The sequence below is a fragment of the Artibeus jamaicensis genome, unplaced genomic scaffold, assembly GCF_021234435.1.
Source record: "Artibeus jamaicensis isolate MK-2021 breed Jamaican fruit bat unplaced genomic scaffold, CSHL_Jam_final scaffold_2172, whole genome shotgun sequence".
Classification (NCBI taxonomy): Eukaryota; Metazoa; Chordata; class Mammalia; order Chiroptera; family Phyllostomidae; genus Artibeus; species Artibeus jamaicensis.
In genome coordinates, this window is record NW_026522031.1 from 2,029,428 (window position 1) to 2,047,700 (window position 18,273).

Consider the following 18,273-nt stretch of genomic DNA (forward strand, 5'->3'; position numbering starts at 1 on the left):
ATGTAGAGAAAAGAGAACCCTCATGCACTATTGGTGGAAACGTAAATAGGTGTAGTCTGAAAACAAGTATGATGGTTCCTCAAAAAAAATGAAGGGAATTACCATATGACCCAGTAATTTCACTTCCAGGTATATATTGAAAAGAAGTTAGGATCTCAAAGAAATACCCGTAACCTCATGCTCATAGCAGCATTATCCACAACAGCCAAGACATGGAAATAGGCCAAGTGTCAATGAATGGATAAAGAACATGTGACAGATATACATGCAGACACACACACACACACACACACACACACACACACACACACACCATGGAGTATTTTTTAAGTTATATTTTATTGACTATGCTATTACAGTTGTCCCAATTTTCCCTCCTTTACCTCCTTCACTCAGCATCCCCCACTCCCTCAGGCACCCCCCCCCCATTTTCCATGTCCATGGGTCATGAGTATACACACATTCTTAGGCTGCTCCATTCCCAACAGTGCACGTCCCCTTGGCTATTCTGTAATAACCTATTGTACTTCTTAATCCCCTCACCTCACCTAGTCCCCTACACTCCCCTCGCATCGGACATCCATCAAAACCATCTTTGTCTGTTCATTTTGTTTTTTAGATTCAATCGTTGATAGATGTGTACTTATTGCCATTTTATTGTTCATAGTTTTGATCTTCTTAAAAGATCCTTTAATATTTTATAATACTAATTTGGTGATGATTAACTCCTTTAGCTTTTTCTTGTCTGGGAAGCTCTTTATCTGCCCTTCAATTCTAAATGATAGCTTTGCTGGGTAAAGTAATATTGGTTGTAGGCCCCTCCTTTTCGTGACTTTGAATATTTCTTGCCAATTTCTTCCTTCTAGTCTGCAGGGTTGGTTTTTGTTTTTTTTTTGAGAAATCAGCTGATAGCCTTATGGGAACCCCCCTGCGTGTAATTATCTGCTTTGCTCTTACTGCTTTTAAGATTCTCTTTATCTTTAACCTTTGGCATTAAAAAGAAAGATTTTATTTATTCATTTCTAGACAGAAAGGGAGAGAGACGGAGAGAAACATTGACCAGTTGCCTCTTGCATGCCCCCAACTGGGGACCTGGCCCACAACCCAAGTGTGTGCCCTGACTGGGAACTGAACCAGCAATCTTTCAGTTCACAGGCCAGCAGTCAACCCACTGAGCCACATCAGCCAGGGCTACCTATCTCTGGCATTTTAAATTACAATGTCTCTTGCCTCTCTGCATCCATCTTATTTAGGAATCTGTGTTTCCTGGACTTGCATGTTTATTTCACCAAATTAGGTTAAGTTTTCTTTCATTATTTTTGCAAATAGATATCCAATTTCTTGCTTTTTCTCTTCTCTCTCTGGCATCCCTCTGATGTGAATATTGGACCACTAGAAGTTATCCCACAGGCTGCTTAAGAGTATCCTCATTTTTGGTGGGATTCCTTTTGTTGTACTGATTGATTTTTTTCTCCCCTTATGTTCCAAATCATTGATTTGTTTCTTGGCTTCATCCACTCTTTTTGTTTCCCTGTAAATTGTTCTTTATTTCAAGTATCCGTCGTTTTTGACTGGGTCTTTTTCATGTTGCTGAGATCCTCACTTGGTTCCTTGAACAACCTTATAACCAGTGTTTTGAACTCTGCATCTGATAGATTGCTTATCTCTATTCCCTTTAGCTCTTTTTCTGGAGTTTGGGTCTGTTCATTTGGGCCACATTCCTTTTTTGTCTTATTTTGGCAGCCTCCCTGTGTTTGTTTCTATGTATTACATAGAGCTGCTTTGACTCTGTGTCTTGATAGTGTGGCTTAATGCAGTAGGTGTCCTGTAGGGTCCAGTGGCACTGCGTCCCCTACCACCCAAGCTCGGTACTTGTGGTGTGCTCTTCATGTGGGCTGAGTACACCTTCCTCTTGTAGTCGAGCCTTGGTTGCTGTTGGCAGGTCAAAGGGAGGGATTTACCCAGGCCAGTCAGCTGCAAGGACTGGCTGTGACCACTGACCACCAACCTCCATTCTCTATGGAGGATCGGCTGTGCAGGGGGGGCAGAGTGGTGGTGCTCCGGCTTGGTCTGTAGTTGTCCAGTGGGTGCTCAGGCTCTGGGGTTTCCTGGCTGGTGCAGGCCAAGGTCAGCCCCGACCTGTGTTTTGCCAGGGGGCACCCTGCCTGAGCTGTCAAAGCAATTTGAAATGCCTGCTAGTTGAGCTGGGTCGGGGCAGTGGCAGGGACTGGGGGTGCAGAGTCTGGCTGTTGATTGATCCAGAGGATATAGGAAGTTGTTAAGCATTAGCCAAGACCAGCCATTCATATGGAAAATACAGCTTAGGTAGGCCTGTGAGTTGGATGGGGTGGAATCTAGGGATCTTCAGAGTGGGGCAATGTTAGCCAGGCTGATGAAGTCTCAGATGTGGTACCAGCCTGCTGTCTCTGTGTGGGGAGGGTTCAGAAAAGGGCTGATGGGCTTCTACTTACCTTGATGCCAGACATTTCAATTTCTCCCTCTGTGCCACAGGTGCCTTTCAAGCTGCTACCCTGGTGCTAGAGCTCAGAGGGAGTCTAAGTCTGTGTGTGGGTTCTTTAAGAGGAACTGCTTGGGACTCTAGGAATTTCTTCCACTGACTCAATCCCAACTGTTTCTTTTGCAGCCAGAAGTTGTGGGGATTTATCTTCCTGGCACTGGAACCCTGGGCTGGAGGGAGCTGGTATGGGTCTAGGACTCCTCATTCCCGTGCTATCCCTCCCAGATTTTTATCCATTACACATGGTTGTGAGACCAGCCCACTCTGCACCTGTGCTCCTCCTATCTGTCTGGATGGATATGGTTTCTTTAATTTTGTAGTGAAAGACAGATACTATATGATTTCATGTAGTATGTGGAATCTAAAAAACAAAAGACAGACTCATCTTCATGTTCCTTATGGTGGGTAAAAAAATTTATTAAATCAGCCACTGTGATTTTTATGCTAGCCATAATCATTAACTCCTATTAAAATCATATTCAGTTACAGTCCTAAGGAGAGTTGTAATTGCACTGTTCTTACAAACCATTTCTTTCATCCGATATTTGTACACTTCTGTTTCTCTGGACTCAAATATTTCATATTTTGTAGACACGGCCTATAATTTCAACTTATTAAAATTTAGTTTTTACAGAAAAATAAGTTTTAAAAGATCAGTGTGCTAATGATGAGTTATTTGTGAGTATGCTAGTCATATTCAATAAATGAATAAGGAGAAAAATCTCCTTCTAGCTTGACAGTTTTCAGGTATGAATATTATATACAATTACGAACTTAGTAAATTCTCAATGCATCTTATATATCTCAAACTTGTCCTCAAAAATATCATTAGCTGCCCCTGGCTGGGCAGTTCAGGTGCTGAGAGCATTGTTCCAATACATCAAGATTGTGGGTTTGACCTGCAGTCAGGAGAGCAATCAATGGATGCATAAATAAGTGGAACAACAAATCAGTGTTTCTCTTTCTCCCTCCCTCTCTTTAAAACCAATAAATAAAAAGTTTACAAAATCATAAGATCTCTTTTAAATGACCTGCTAAAATTTAAACATAGCTACGCCGTTTGCCTGACTTATCAGTCTGGTCTATAAAATCCCAACTATCTCTCACTTAGGTTTGCTGTTATTTTCTTATATTTTCAACTATTTCTAAGACCAGAGAACTGGCCTATGTAGACAACAGCATTTCAGTCCTGTCACCTACACAATTTGAAAAAAGGTCAACAGACTTCATGCAGCAAGCTTAATCTTTCCTCAGACACCCACAGAGAACAGAGCAGCTGACTATGGACTGGTATGTGTGACAGTGGTGACAAAATGTTATCTTACCCAGACAGTTGGAAACTAGCTTCCCTTCTACACTTTGATGCCCTCCATCTCCCTCATAATCACAATGTGGAAAGTGAGCAAGATGGAAGGGAACGGCATTCTGCTACTCCTGTGCAGTCAATACTCATTTATCACTTTAAAAATCCTTGAGTTCACACATTTTTCGGTTGTACTCCACAGTGATCCAAATTCTATTTTTACTTAGACTTTTCAGTTTCTTACACTTAAAAAAATCAAATTTACTGAGGTGTAATTTGTATGCAACACAAAATGCCCCCAATTTTTTCTGGAGTTTGAGTCTTAAGTATACACACTTGTGTGATGAACAGCCTTAAGATGAATATCCACCACTCCCAAGAGTTTCTTCTTAAATATTTGCAATGAATAACAGCCCCCTCAGAGGTAACTATCAATAACGACTTCCTTTTCTAGAATTTCATGTGAACAAAATCATTTAACTTCTTTGGCTCAGCATGATGATTCTGAGATACACACACAGGTTGTGTGCATCCACACACCTGATAGATACTTGGGTTGTTCTTGGTTTTTGGTGATTATGATTAAGATACCACAAACATTTCTGTCCAAGTCTTTGTTGTTTTGTTTTCATTTCTCTTGGGTACAGAGGTAGGATTACAATGGCTTATATATTAATTTTAAGTTTTAACGAAACTGCCAAAGTGGTTGCACCACTTAAGATCCTTACCAGTCATGTATGAGTTCTAGTTGCTCTGCATTCTTGCTAATACTTGGAGCTGCTGAATATTCTGCTGGGTATTAATTGAGTCTTGTTGTTTAAATTTGCTTTTCCTTAATGTTTAATGATGTTGGACCTCTTTGCATGAGCTTATTTTCCATTTTTACATCTTTGTTAAGAGAGCACTCCAATCTTTGCCCAGTTTTCAGTGGGCAGTTTGTCTTATCACAAAGTTCTAAGCATTCTTCATATGCTTTAGATGCAAGTCTTCTATGTATCCTGCAAACATTTTCCTCAAGTGTGTGGCTTCTTTTCTCATTAAGAGTATCTTTTAAAGAGCAAACGTTTTCAATTTTGATAAAATCCAATCTGATTTTTTTTCCTATGGCTTTTTTTCTGTATCCTAAGAAATCTTTAATCTACATAGTTTTTCCTATGTTTCTTATAGAATTTTACATTTTCAGCTTTTTGTCTTAATTCTTTGATCCACTTCAAGTTAATATTTATGTCTTGTAAGGGTTAATAGTTTATTTGTTTATCCCATGCGACTATCCAGTTGTTCCAGAAACATTTGTTGAAAGGACTATCCTTTCCCCATGAACAGCCATGGCAACGAACAAGAGAAAAACACTGATTATAAACATACAAATATATTCTTTGAAATCTCAAGTCCCTCATACTTTCATACTAAAAGTCCCTCAATTTTGTTCTTTTTTAAAAATCAGACAATTCTAGCCACTGCATTTCCATATACACTTTAGAATCAACTTGTCAATTTCTACAAATAAGCATGTCTAGATTTTGATTGGGATTACACTGAATCCATAGATTAATTTGTTAGGAATTGACATCCTAACAATATGAGTCTTGTAAGTACATGAATATATTTCTATGTATTTTGCCTCCTAGCTGGGACCTGCATTAGAGAGAATATAATCTCCTTCTGGAAAATACTCTCGGCTTCTAAGTAGAACACTGGCCTAAGGAAAATAAATGAGAATGTGTTATGAACATGGAGTATCATGACATGGATGAATAGCAAAAACCATACTTTAAATAGTCACAATCCCAACCACATATAATCAGAAGCATGGTATTTGTTTATTTATAAGTCAAGGTAACTCAGTTGGGGGGAAGAATGGTCATTTCAACAAATATTGCTGAAACAACTGGATATCTATAAAGGGATAAAAATATCTTCAGCCCTTACCTCATACCAGACATGCAAAATCAATCTGAAGTAGACTGAAGACCTAAAACTAAAAGCAAACACTATAAAAGTTTTATAAGAAAACAGAATTACAACCACCCTCTTGTACATGTTTGGCATTTTAAAGTTTGCAGGATATTTTTTACATCATCTGGTTTCACAGCCATCACGTATCTTCTTTGTGAGGGAAGCAAAATGACAATTCCATGTAGGTTGGTGGAAAAACCAGAGTCCAAGGACTTAAATGCGATGACCGGAGAGGTAGAGTGAAAAGGGCATGGGTGCTGAGCACACAAGTTTGGGTATCAACCAGCTATGCCACTCACTAGCCATGTGACTTTGGATACATTACACAGTCTCACTAAGCTTTGGATTCTTAACATGTAAAATGAAGACAATAATGTTTACCTCTATGGGTTGTTTCATTATCTAACATGTTTACTGAAAGCCCACTATATGCTAAGCAACAACTCTCCTAAGTCTTGAAGACAACACAGACAATCTCTATGCTTGAGGGGCTTACATTTTCATATGGAAGACAGAAAGTAAAAAAAGATGTATCAGTAGAACATAAAGTATCCTACAGGTGGAGAACAGTAAATGCTGAGTTGCAGGGAGGGGGTTATAATTTTAGGTCGGGGAGGGATTCTCTTCAAAGAACATTTTGAGCAGAGACTCAGAGGGGAGGGAGGGAGTCATGCAGCTATGGGGTAAGAACACAGCAGGGAGAGGGACTAGCAAGGGCAAAGCCCTGGCTCGCATGTGCTTGTCATGTTCTAAGAACGGTAAGAAGGCAAACTGTGGTTTGCAGGACAGGAAATACGAGGGACAAGAATAGCAAATGAGTTGAGAGAGGTAACAGAAAAGGCAGTGAAAGAGGGAGGGTTGTGGTGGTGGTCACACTGAGAAAGGCCTATGGCAAAGACTTTGGTTTTCTTTCTGAGTGAAATGCGAAGACACTAGAGAAGAGGAGCAACGTAATCTGACTTGAGTCTTTTTTAGCTTTTTACTGAATTTCTTGGGGTGACACCGGTGAATAAAATTATATAGGTTTCAGGTGCACAATTCCACAACACATCATCTGTTGTGTTGTTCACCACCTTAATGTGATTCTAACTCTTCTTTTAAAAAAGATTACATTTATTTATTTATTTAGTAAAGGATAGTGTTTTTTAAATATTTTTATTTATTTATCTTTAGAGGGGAAGGGAAGGAGAGAGGGAGAGAAATATCAATGTATGGTTGCCTCTCATGCATCCCCCGCTGGGAACCGGCCTGCAACCCAGGCATGTGCCCTGACTGGGAACTGAACTGCGATTGTTTGGATCACAGGTTTGTGCTCAATCCACTGAGCTACACCAGCCAGGGCAAAAAAAAAAAGATTATATTTATTTATTTTTAGAGAGGGGAAGGGAGGGAGATAGAGAAGGACAGAAACATCGATGTGAGAAAGAAACATGATCAACTGATCTCACTGGGGACTGAAGCTGCAACCCAGGCTCGTGCCCTGACCAAGAATGAAACCAGCAACCTTTGGCTCTGTGGGACGACAACCAACCAAGTGGGTCATACCAGTCAAGGCCCGACCTCAGTCTTAAAAGGACCACTCAGGCTGCTATCCTGAGAATAAATTGAAGGTGGGTTAAAGGTGGAAGCAGGCGCTATCCAAGCAAGAGATAATGGTGGCCTGAATCAGAGTGATGGAAAAATAGATGATGAAAAGTTGTAAGACTCTAGATAGTTTAGAAACAGAACCAAGAGTAGCTGATAAAAGAATGGTTATGTGGTGTGAGAAAAAGAGAGATCAAAGGTAATCACTAAAATGTTAGACATTCGTGGCTGAAAGAACCTCTGCCAGCTACTGAGATAAAAAGGATGCACGAAGAACAAGCTTGAGAAAAAAAGTTCAGGACCTCAGTTTTAGACATTAGATTTGAGATGCCCATTAGACAATCGAGTGGAGAGGTTGAGCAGACAGTCTGATATGACAGTCTGGAGTTCAGAGGAAATGACTTGGCTGGAGACTGGCACAGAAATGGTAATTAAATGGTATTTCGAGTCATGACAGTGAATGAGATCACCAAGGGAAGAAAGATCCTTGGAGTATTCTAACATTTACAGAGGTCAAGGAGCTGATTTGGAAGAACCAGCTGAGGGGAACAGACAATAAGAACAAAAATCGGGAGAAGATGCTTTACAGTAGTGCTTCTCATACTACAACAGACGTACAAATCACTTAGGGATCTTGTTAAAATGTCGACTCCAATTCAGATCTGGGGTAGTACCTAAACCTCAGCATGTCTGGAAGGCTCCAGGTGGTATACAAATCCTACTCAGACCACATTTTGGGTAGCAAGGGATTAAGATGGTGTTTTGTGGCTGTGACAGGGTAGGTAGCCCAGTTGTTTAGAGAGTTGTCTCAATATGCCAAGGTTGTGGGTTCAATCCCCAGTCAGGGCACATTAAAGAATCAGCCAATGAAAGCATGAGTAAGTGGAACAACAAATCGATGTTTCCCTTTCTCTCCCCCTTCCTCTCTCTCTCTCTCTCTCTCGTCAGTGAAAAAGAACGTATTTCATGAAGAAGGATGAGATCAACTTAACCATGTTTTCTGATAGAGCAAACAGATTGAGGACTGAGAACTGAACCAATGGATGTGTAGCTACTTGGTAACTATCTTATCCGGAGATATTTCAGTGGAGGGTTGGGGCAAAATGGATTGGAGTAGGATCTAGGATAAAAGGGGAGGAGAAAAATCAAGAGAGTAAGTGCCAACAACTCTTTAGAGAAGTTCTATTGTAAAGGAAGGAAGAAGAATGCGCTGATAGCTTGAAAGAGAAGTGGGATCATGGAAGAAACGTTCACAAGTTTTATATTATGAAATTTTCAAGTATGACAGAAAAGTTGAAAGAATAATACAACAAACAACCAGATACCTTCCACCTAGATTCAACAATTGTCAATACTTTCCCAAATGTGCGTTATAAGAAATATGTTTTAAAATGAAGAAAATCCAGTAGAAAAGGAAAACCTGGTGACGAATCGGGGAGTCTCTGCTCAGAAGGCATCCATGAGTAGAGACCTAGAGCACAAAAGGGAAGGATTGGCTCTTATTCTTAGTGACAAGGCAGAAAAACTGAGCATGAATGTGGGCAGGTGGGTTAACAATGTGGTGGGTGCTTCTAATTTTCTTAGTGAAATGGTAAGCTGACTGCTCTTGGAGAAGAGGTATTGAAATTTGAAGACTGCCTAGGTGAGAAGAGCAAATAAACTGTGGAAATGAAAGTAAGACCCCTATATAACATTAAGGTTGTTCAAAAGGACTGACTAAACTGGAGCAGCAGCTGGTGTAAAGGTTAAGGAGTCTAGTCTGGAAAGTACTCTGGACAAGTTACTTGACCTTTCTGTACCCTAGTTATGTAAATGGGGTTGTATATGTAAAGTACACAGAACAATGTCTGGCATATAGTAAGTACTATAATTGCTAAATACGTTTCTATGCATATTAAAAAAAACACAGAACATAGATGGTATTTAAAAAAAAGAGTGGGGAGACCTGGCTAGTGTGGTTCAGTGGACTGAGTGCCAATCTGCAAACTAAAGGCTCGCCAGTTTGATTCCCAGTTAAGGCACTTGCCTATGCTGTAAGCCAGGTCCCCAGTAGGGAGTGCATGAGAGGAAACCACACGCTGATGTTTCTCTCCTTCTCTTTCTCCCTCCCTTTCCCTCTCTCTAAAAAGAAAATAAGTAAAATCATAAAAAAATTCTAAAATAATTTTTTAAAAGGGAGGGGGAGAGTTAAGTTACCAGTATACAGCAGAGTTGGGGTCAGAACATAGTACATATTGTCCAGTAAAGATGTTTAAAATAGGAGGGAGTGAAAAAAGGCAACACCCAATATGATTCCACATTTAAAAACAGCAACAACAACAAACTATTGCATATAGTATTAAAATAATTCTGAAAGAATGAAAATACACACAAAATATTAATAGTAATTCTCTCTCGATGGTAGATTATTGGTGGTTACTAATATTTACATTTTATGACTACATATTTCTTTATAACTTTTATTTTGAAATTTTAAAAAACTGCAAAAAAAAAGATAATGTAGAATTCAATAATATTTACACCATAATCAATCTTGTTAAACTTTTTACACATTTTCCTCTTGTCTTTTTTCAAAGTTTATCACAGTAAAAAGGTTATGAAAGTAAAACATAACTGTAGAATCTTTTTTATTAGAAGACATAAACAATTAGGGTGTTACAGGTAAAGTTAAAGCACTTCTGCTTGCTAGCTACCCTCATCTTGACCCCTTTCTGCCATTCCTGGAGACAGCCAAACACTAGTGAGCTTGGTATGTGCCTTCTAATCCTTATTTTAATACTTTTACATAAAAACATATGTATGACTTTAAAAACGCCAAATATAAAAAATGTTTTTAAAATTTTAAGTGGTTTCAGGCTGCAGCTTGCTATTCTCACTTGGCGCATTGTAAAGCTCGTGTTGATGCATATACATTTCTGCTGTACATTATTCCCCTGCACATATGTGCTAATGTTTTATTTATCTAGTTCTCTACTGATGGTCATTGTTTCTAATTTTTCAATATTAATGTTTCTCTATAATATATCCCTTCCTATACACATCTTTTGGAACAAACGTTTGTGCTTCTTGGGAGTAGACCATGCATTTTCCATTTTAACAGACACTTCCAAAACACCCCCAGGGTGGCTGGTTCTATCAGGCCTATCGCAGTAAACAATTCCCCTAACCTTTAATAACACAGGATCGTGTCAGAAACTTAGGAATTTGGCCAGTTCCAGTGGGTAAAAAATAGTACCTGTTTGTTTTACTTTGAATTTTTCTGATTATCAGCATCCTCCTTTCCATTAGTGTTTTTACTCACCAAAAAATCATATTCATTATTGATATTCTTTGATCAGTTAGAATTATTTTCGATCATTAATACATATTCACCATCTTTTAAGCTTCAATTCATCCTATTTTTAAGTAAATTTCTTTATGAGTAAAGGAAGGCATGCCTTTTATTATGTTTTTAAAAAGTAAACTGTGAGGTTTTATCCCCAAATTATTTATAATCATCTTACATAAATATTCAGAACATAACAATTCTGTGAGTATAACATCAGACCATAACTTTCTCTTTGTGCCTCCTTGATTTAACACTTAGTAAATTTTCTAATAAAGCTAAGTTAAAAATTATACTGTATATATTACACTGACATTGAAAGTCCTGCAAATAAATAACGTGATGAATGACTACTCCTGAATTTTCTTTAGTAATATATTCTAGAAATATCTTGGTCCTTAGGCTGAATCAGTGACTGTCAGGTGAGAAGCTGATAAACACACTGTCTAAACCTTGATTCCTAGGAGTAAGTCTCTAATTATCTACTATTAGAATAGCTCTGCTCCCTTTAGGTAAACCTAGGAATCAGAAATGATCTTTCACTGAGGAAAGACAGAACTACACAGGAAAAATGTCACTCATCCACTGTCTGCTCATATTCTATAATGCAATAAAGGTGACACATTTGACAGTCCTAATTTCTTAACTTTGCTAATGACTACAGGTTTTATCTTAAGAGAGACTGCCACCCAGCATACTATACAATGAGCTAGTAGGCTCTTGTTCTGTGTATGCCCTGGGACATTAGAATACATTTTGGAAAGTAGTTAGTTCACTCTCACAGTACCTTGGGAACATTTGGGGGCTGACTATTTTGAAATGAGGGCTTTGTAGAAGTATATTATTAATGGCTACTTAAAGTCTATGGACTTCATGAAATGATGGTGAAGGATGGGGAGGAGGAGCCAAACATTTAAAGGTTAAGTTTACCTGCAAAGGATGTCACTTCCAGTATACTGTCGATATCAACATTTTAACATTTCTTTGTTGTTATGGGAAAGTTCCTTTTAAAGCATCTATTCTTGTTTCAGAAATAGAAAAATCTTTTATTGCTGAGGCGACCGACAGGCTTTTTTGGGGGAGAGGTATTTCTTCTTCTTGCATTGTATTTGTTTATTCCTAGTTGCCTCCCTACCCCCCATTTGTTTTGGTCTCTCTCACTGGCATCAGAGACTTCCCCTCTGATGGCAGGTGAGCCAGAGATAACTGGTCTTACTCAGAATGAGGGAGGGACTATAAAGCTTCCTGAAAGCTTTAGTTTATAGACGGCTGCTTGTTTCTGAACTTCCCTGTACAGTTATCTAGGTGGAATCTCTGTCTCCACCTCTGGATCTTTCCTCTCGGCTGGTAAGGTTCTTCGCAGAAGACTCTTCCAGCATCTTGTGTGAAGGAGGTTTGTCTGCTAGCATTCTGGGAAACAAATGAAAAGAGTCTGGGGAACTCTCCACTGATCATTCAGTTCCCGATTCTAGTAGAGTATCCAAGTCCATGTCCCTAGTCCAGAAATATTTGTTCTTCTCTCTCCAGGGAATAAGTTTCCAGTCTACTGCCAGGGTAGGGGTGCGGCAGTCACCCAGTGCACAGAGCAGGAGACAAAATTCTGAGACAGCTCTCAGAATTTTTATTTCCTCATAGCTAATGATTTAGCCTTTTGGGGTCTACTAAGTCCAAGATCACTTACTTCTCTATCTGCTCTCTTGCTTTTAAAATGTTGTCAATATTACTTCTTTCCTTTCTGTTAACTCTGATCTTATAAATTCATGTTTAAAAAACAATATTTTATTATAGTTTTAGGGAAGTTCTAAAAGATAACATAAATATGTCACCTTATCTGAAACCCACAGTCATTTTATTTATTTACTATTTTTAACTGTGATAAACTATATATAGCACACATTTTTCCATTTTAGCCATTTTTAAGTGTACAATTCAGTGGTACTGAGTACACCTGAAATATTGTGCATCAAACCTCACTTCTTTTCAATTTCTTTCAGCGATGTTCTGTTCTTTTTAGAGTATAATCTTTTACCTCCTTGGTAAAATTTATTCCTTTTAGATATTAAGGAAACGGAATTCTTTTCTTTTTAAAAACATAATTAAAAATTTTTTCTGTTTTATTTTATTCTTTTGGATACTATAGAATTCTTTTCTTTTTTTAAAAAATAATTTATTTTTAAAAATTAAAAATTTCAGGGTAACAATGGTTACCAACATTATATACATTTTGGGGTACAACTTTATAATACAACACCTGGACACTCTATTGTGTACTTACCACCCGAGACTTACCACCAGTCTCCTTCGTCGCCTTGTATTTGACCCCCTTCGCCCTCCTCGTCCTCCCCTTACACACCCTTCCCCTCTGCTAACTACCATACATAGCCATGTTCTACATTCACAGCCAGGTACACTCATTATATAGTGAGTGTTACTTAAAATGTAAGCCAAGTATTTCAGAGTAGTTAATATACTGCAAAGTTTATACTTACAGGTCGCAAACGGAAAGCAATGAAAAAATAAAATACCGCTTCTTCGCCAACTATCCCCCAGACTACAGAACTATTCCAATTTGATAGTAATCTTCTCTGGCATTTCTTGTCTTAATCAATACTGGCACTTGACTGCTCCATCATTATTTCTAAAAATAATTTTTATGACCATTTTTTGCTGCCTCTGTTTATAGTGAAAGCCTTTCCCTCTCTGCTATCCTTCTATTATTTCATTGATTTTTCCTTTCCCTGACATTTCTCAATTTTGGTATGTGAAGGGATTTGGCTTCTCTTTCTTCTAAAAAGCAAACTTAACAATAATACTCAATTGTGTGTAATGCTTCTTCATTTTTTAATTCCACAGATATGATCTGAGTACCTATCAAAGCCCAGGCACTGTTCTAAACATTAGGGACAAAACAATGAACAAAACCAAGTCCCTGCTCTCGTACAGCTTCTAGTGGCAGTGACAGACAATAAACAAGTACGTTGTATAGACTGGGAGTTAAAATACAAAAACAAAGATGGGGGTGCAGAGAGCACCAGGGTAAGGCAGGGCCATTCGTTAGTTATTTAAGGCGATCAGAGAAGGCTTCTTTGAAAAGAGACATGGGGAGAACGAGCTCTATGGATATTTGTGCCATGAGTATCCCAAAGAGAAAATAACAAGTACAAAGTCCTTGAGGAGGGAGTGTGCTTAGTTGGGGGGTAGGGAGGAGAAAATAATCTTTGTTTTTCTCTCAATGTTTACTATTCTCGCCATGGTTTACTCATCACAAGATTTTAATATAATCTTTCAGATTGGAACAGATTCAGATTCTGACCTATGGTAAATTTTATAAATTTACTTTTTATCTTTTAAATTACAAAGCACAATGCAGTAGATATGAACAATTGAACCTGAAATCCTCAAAGAGGATCAGAATACAAATTTTCATTTTATTTTGTTATATACAAATGACCATTTTGCAATAGAAAATACAGGTACTTAGAGAAAATAATTATTTTATATACTTTTATAACTGCTAATAATTTTTAGTGGTTGTTCGCTCACCTATTTTTGTTTTCTGAACCATATTATTGCTTAGCTATATCACAGTATATTAAACATAAATTTGCAGTCACATTTATTAATACTTTATGTTTAGAAGACTGTAGTACAGACAATTTTATTTCATAGTATCATATTGCTAGCCATTAGTTAAAAGTGTCCATATGCTCCTAGACAATAATTTAAAAAGCATTACAAGAGTATCAGCTAAAATCTTTAAAACACCCTCAATGGTCTTTGAAAGTAACTTAGAAGATATTTAACAGAATGGAACTTACTCCATGCCCTGTGCAGTCTGTCGTGCGATATCTATAAGTTTGATCATCTCAAATTTGGTCTCAATGATGTGGAGATGGTGATATAAGCTGGAGCCCTCACACCACTGGGTGACAATAGCCAGCTGTGGCTTTGTTGAATAGCCCATGAAGAGTAGAATATTCACATGTCGAGTTTTCCTACAAAAAGAAATAAGACAGTAAACAGTAAATGCTGATAAACTTCAGCAAATCTTTAAAAAGAGGCCAAAGTAGTGTATCAGTAAGATGTTGTCAGAAAAAGGTATTTTTTAAAAAGGCAAAAGAAGGATAAATTTAGAAGAGACTTCGGTAATTGTCTAGTTCAACATTCTACTCTTTCCAGAAATATCTTTTTTTAATATACCAGACAGAGAGGAAACTAGAGGTTGCTTAAATATCTTCAATTATGGGAAGCTCATTACTAAGACTAACGTCTATTTTTCCCCACTCTTTTTTTTTTAAAATAGTGGTTCTAGTTTTAGAAAGTTTTTTGGGTTGAGAAAACAATTATATTTCCACAACTCCTCCACTGGCTTCCCTATCCTGCTCTCTGGAATAGGAGTCTGTACCCTAAAACATAACAGCCTTCTATGGATCCAATATCCTCAGTTCTGTTGATTACTGGTACTTTCCCCCTTAAGTTACAGTTCTAGAATCGTCCCCATCTAAGTTGTCCTTGCCTGTACATACTCCAGTTTGTTAATGTTCCTCAAGTTCAAGGACATGATATGATCTCTAATTTTGTTCTGGTCAGATTATAATTTTGAAAGTACTATTTCCATAAGTGAAAGTATTATTTCTCATAAGAATACTACATTTCCATTAATTCACTCTAGGCTTAATTCTTCTACCAATAGAACACTACATACCACTTATAAGAATATGGTTAAAAACAAAATATATGCAAACTCTGTTTTATCCATTTCGAGTAAGTCTTTACAGCTAACAGTGGTGAACACTGGAAACAGGAGTTAAAGACAATTTCTCTGGAAAACAATAATTGCCACGAACTCACCTGAGTACTCCTACTTCATTTTTGAAGGCTTGTAACTGTTGAGGTGTGGGTGCTGTCACATTCAACATTTTCACCGCCACATCACCTAAAAGGTAATTATTATTCCAAATGTCATTCTGGTATTTTATATTTAAAAATGTAAAAAAAAATTATTGGGTATTTCACTAATTACCACTAATTACCATGGCCTAAATCCACACATTATTAAACTGCTTTATGGTATAACTTATGATATAATAAATTATAGCATACCTTCCTTAACAGCATTAATTTTCTAAGGATAAAAACTAAACTAACAATGATATTCTTATACTGGTATTTCAAAATACCAATCAAAAAAAACCCAGCAAACTTTGTTTTTCTCCTGGGTATTTCCCTGGTTATTTAACAATATTAAATGAGATGAATTTACTAACTCAATGTTAAAACTACAAATGACAGGCCCAATGAAGCTTGGCTGAAACAGAAAACTACAAAACTTCTTTATTAGAGTAGTTAACATTTTTTTTTCAAATCCATGGATCACTTGTTCCTTTGCTTAGGAAAGTTATTAAGACTATAATCATTATTTTAAAAAAACTTTATGTGAAACGGTTACAACTCACACGCATCTCACACGCATTGCCAATGAGAATGTAAATTGGTACGACCACCTGAAACACCGTGCGCAGGCAGTGTCTAGTAAAACTGAACGTATGCATATCCAGTGGCCCCGCAATTCTTTCCTAGGTGTATACCCAGCGAAACTGGATGTATACCCACGTTCACTGAATGACATGCATGCACTAAGAATATTCACAGCAGCAGCATTTGTAACAGGCCCAAATGGGAACTACTAAAATGCGCATCACACAATAGTAAGAAAAAGGAATCATTATGGAATACAATATAAAGAATGAATAACCTATAACTACACACAGGAATGTAGACAAATCTTATAAACAATGTTGAGTTAAAGGGACGAGACACAAGGATGTACACTGTATTATTTCTGTGAAAATCAGGAGAGAGGTGTTACCCTTGGGGAAGGAGGACATGAGTAGGACTTCGACAATGCTCGTCATGTTCTGTTTATTGACTACAGATATGCTCACTTTGTGAGATTTTAGCTACTTGAACACTTAACTTTCTTGCATGTATATTATACTTCGATATAATTATTTTCCTGATTATCAAAGCCATACACTGATCATAGTAAAAAAAACTAAACATTTTGAATGCATAAAGAAAAAATATTTTTTCATAATCATGTCACTCATAAATGACCACTATTAACATATTGATGTATATTTTTTTAGGCATTTATATGTGTCAGTGTGACTATGAATTTGTATAAAAAGATAACCTAAAAATATATGTACTCAAATACTGATGATCATTTTTAAAATTGTTAAATATATTTCTATGTAGCATCACAATGTGGGATATTATGCACACTTCTTTGTAAAATTAATATACCACACTTTTCCATAGCAATAAATAGAAATCTACCATACTACTTTAATTTCTGTATAATCATATATGGAGGTTATCAATTTATTTAAATAATACTCGATGGGCACTTAATTTCCATTTTCATTAATATTAAACTTCTAATTGATATACTTGTACAGACATGTTTGTTCCTGTCCAATTACTTACTCATTATAAAGTTCTACAAGTGGATCTACTGGCCCTATGTACATATTGTCAAATTTCTCTCCAGAAAACTTGTAGCAATTTATTTTCCCACCAGCAGAACTATAATTACAACTCTAAATATTACCAATTAAAAAAAAATCTTTGCCCACTTGAGATGCAAAATGATTTCTACTTTTTGATTTTACGATTCTGATAACTAGTAAGGCCGAACATTTAAAAATGTTTCCACTCCATTTCTTCCTCTGGTAATAAACTTTTAATATACTTGTGGTTTATAATACAAATAAAATTATACACAGAAAAATTTTTGAAGAAAAAAAATCTTGCGAATTAGCTCACTTGGAGAACCATCATCTTTAAAAGTTGTAACTAAACATTCAGTTGTATCAGTGAGGTTGTTTTTTTATTATCTCGTTGTGTGTTAGGTGCCTTTTTACATTGTATTAAGTGTGAACTTCTAAACATTTCCAGGAATTTGTAGACTAAGTGGCATTGTATTTTTATATAATTTTATAACCTCACTGAGATGACTAAGAAATGAAATGTTTACTGTTTTTGCTTCAAACAATAAAGACATTTTACCTAAAAAAGAATTGTAGGTAATATAATGATAGGAGACCTGGTAGCTGTGAAATCAGTTTTTACTGAATACTTTTGTTTGAAACTTTTTGTTAGAAACCTTTAGTAACTCGAATATGATCAAAAAAGTTTAATAATTTACAGAGTGAATACTCCCTTTGATTTTTAAAATAAAAGTTGTCAGACACATTGCATTATTATAACTTGTGACAAGGTCACCGTACATACATACCGTGCCACTTTCCCTTGTAGACTGTTCCAAACGACCCAGATCCAATTCTCTGTCCCACTGTGATCTGCCCATCGGGAATCTCCCAGTCATCACTTGAATCCCGTCTACCAAGTGTTTTCTTGATAAAAATAGTTCAAAAGTCAAGCAAAAGCAAACCAAAACGAAAACCTTAGGTTTCACACTAAATACTTTCTCCTATGTCTGAAGGGTACCTAAGTTAGAAAGAGATAGTATCTTTTAAAGAAAAAAGAACACCCTCTGGAAGAAAGAAGTATGGTTCCTAC

The 18,273-nt window shown here is 37.0% G+C and overlaps 1 protein-coding gene across 3 annotated transcripts in view; it reads right to left on the reverse strand.

Moving 5' to 3' along the window:
• Window positions 1-18,273, reverse strand: part of BRAF (B-Raf proto-oncogene, serine/threonine kinase) — a 119,887-nt gene that overhangs the window by 26,056 nt on the left and 75,558 nt on the right. For all 3 annotated transcript variants that reach the window (XM_037138857.2, XM_037138869.2, XM_037138880.2), the window contains 3 exons: window positions 17,990-18,107; window positions 15,538-15,622; window positions 14,505-14,681 (listed from right to left, as the gene is read on the reverse strand). In XM_037138857.2, the coding sequence (XP_036994752.1) occupies window positions 14,505-14,681; window positions 15,538-15,622; window positions 17,990-18,107 (380 nt within the window). The remainder of the gene's footprint in view (window positions 1-14,504; window positions 14,682-15,537; window positions 15,623-17,989; window positions 18,108-18,273) is intronic.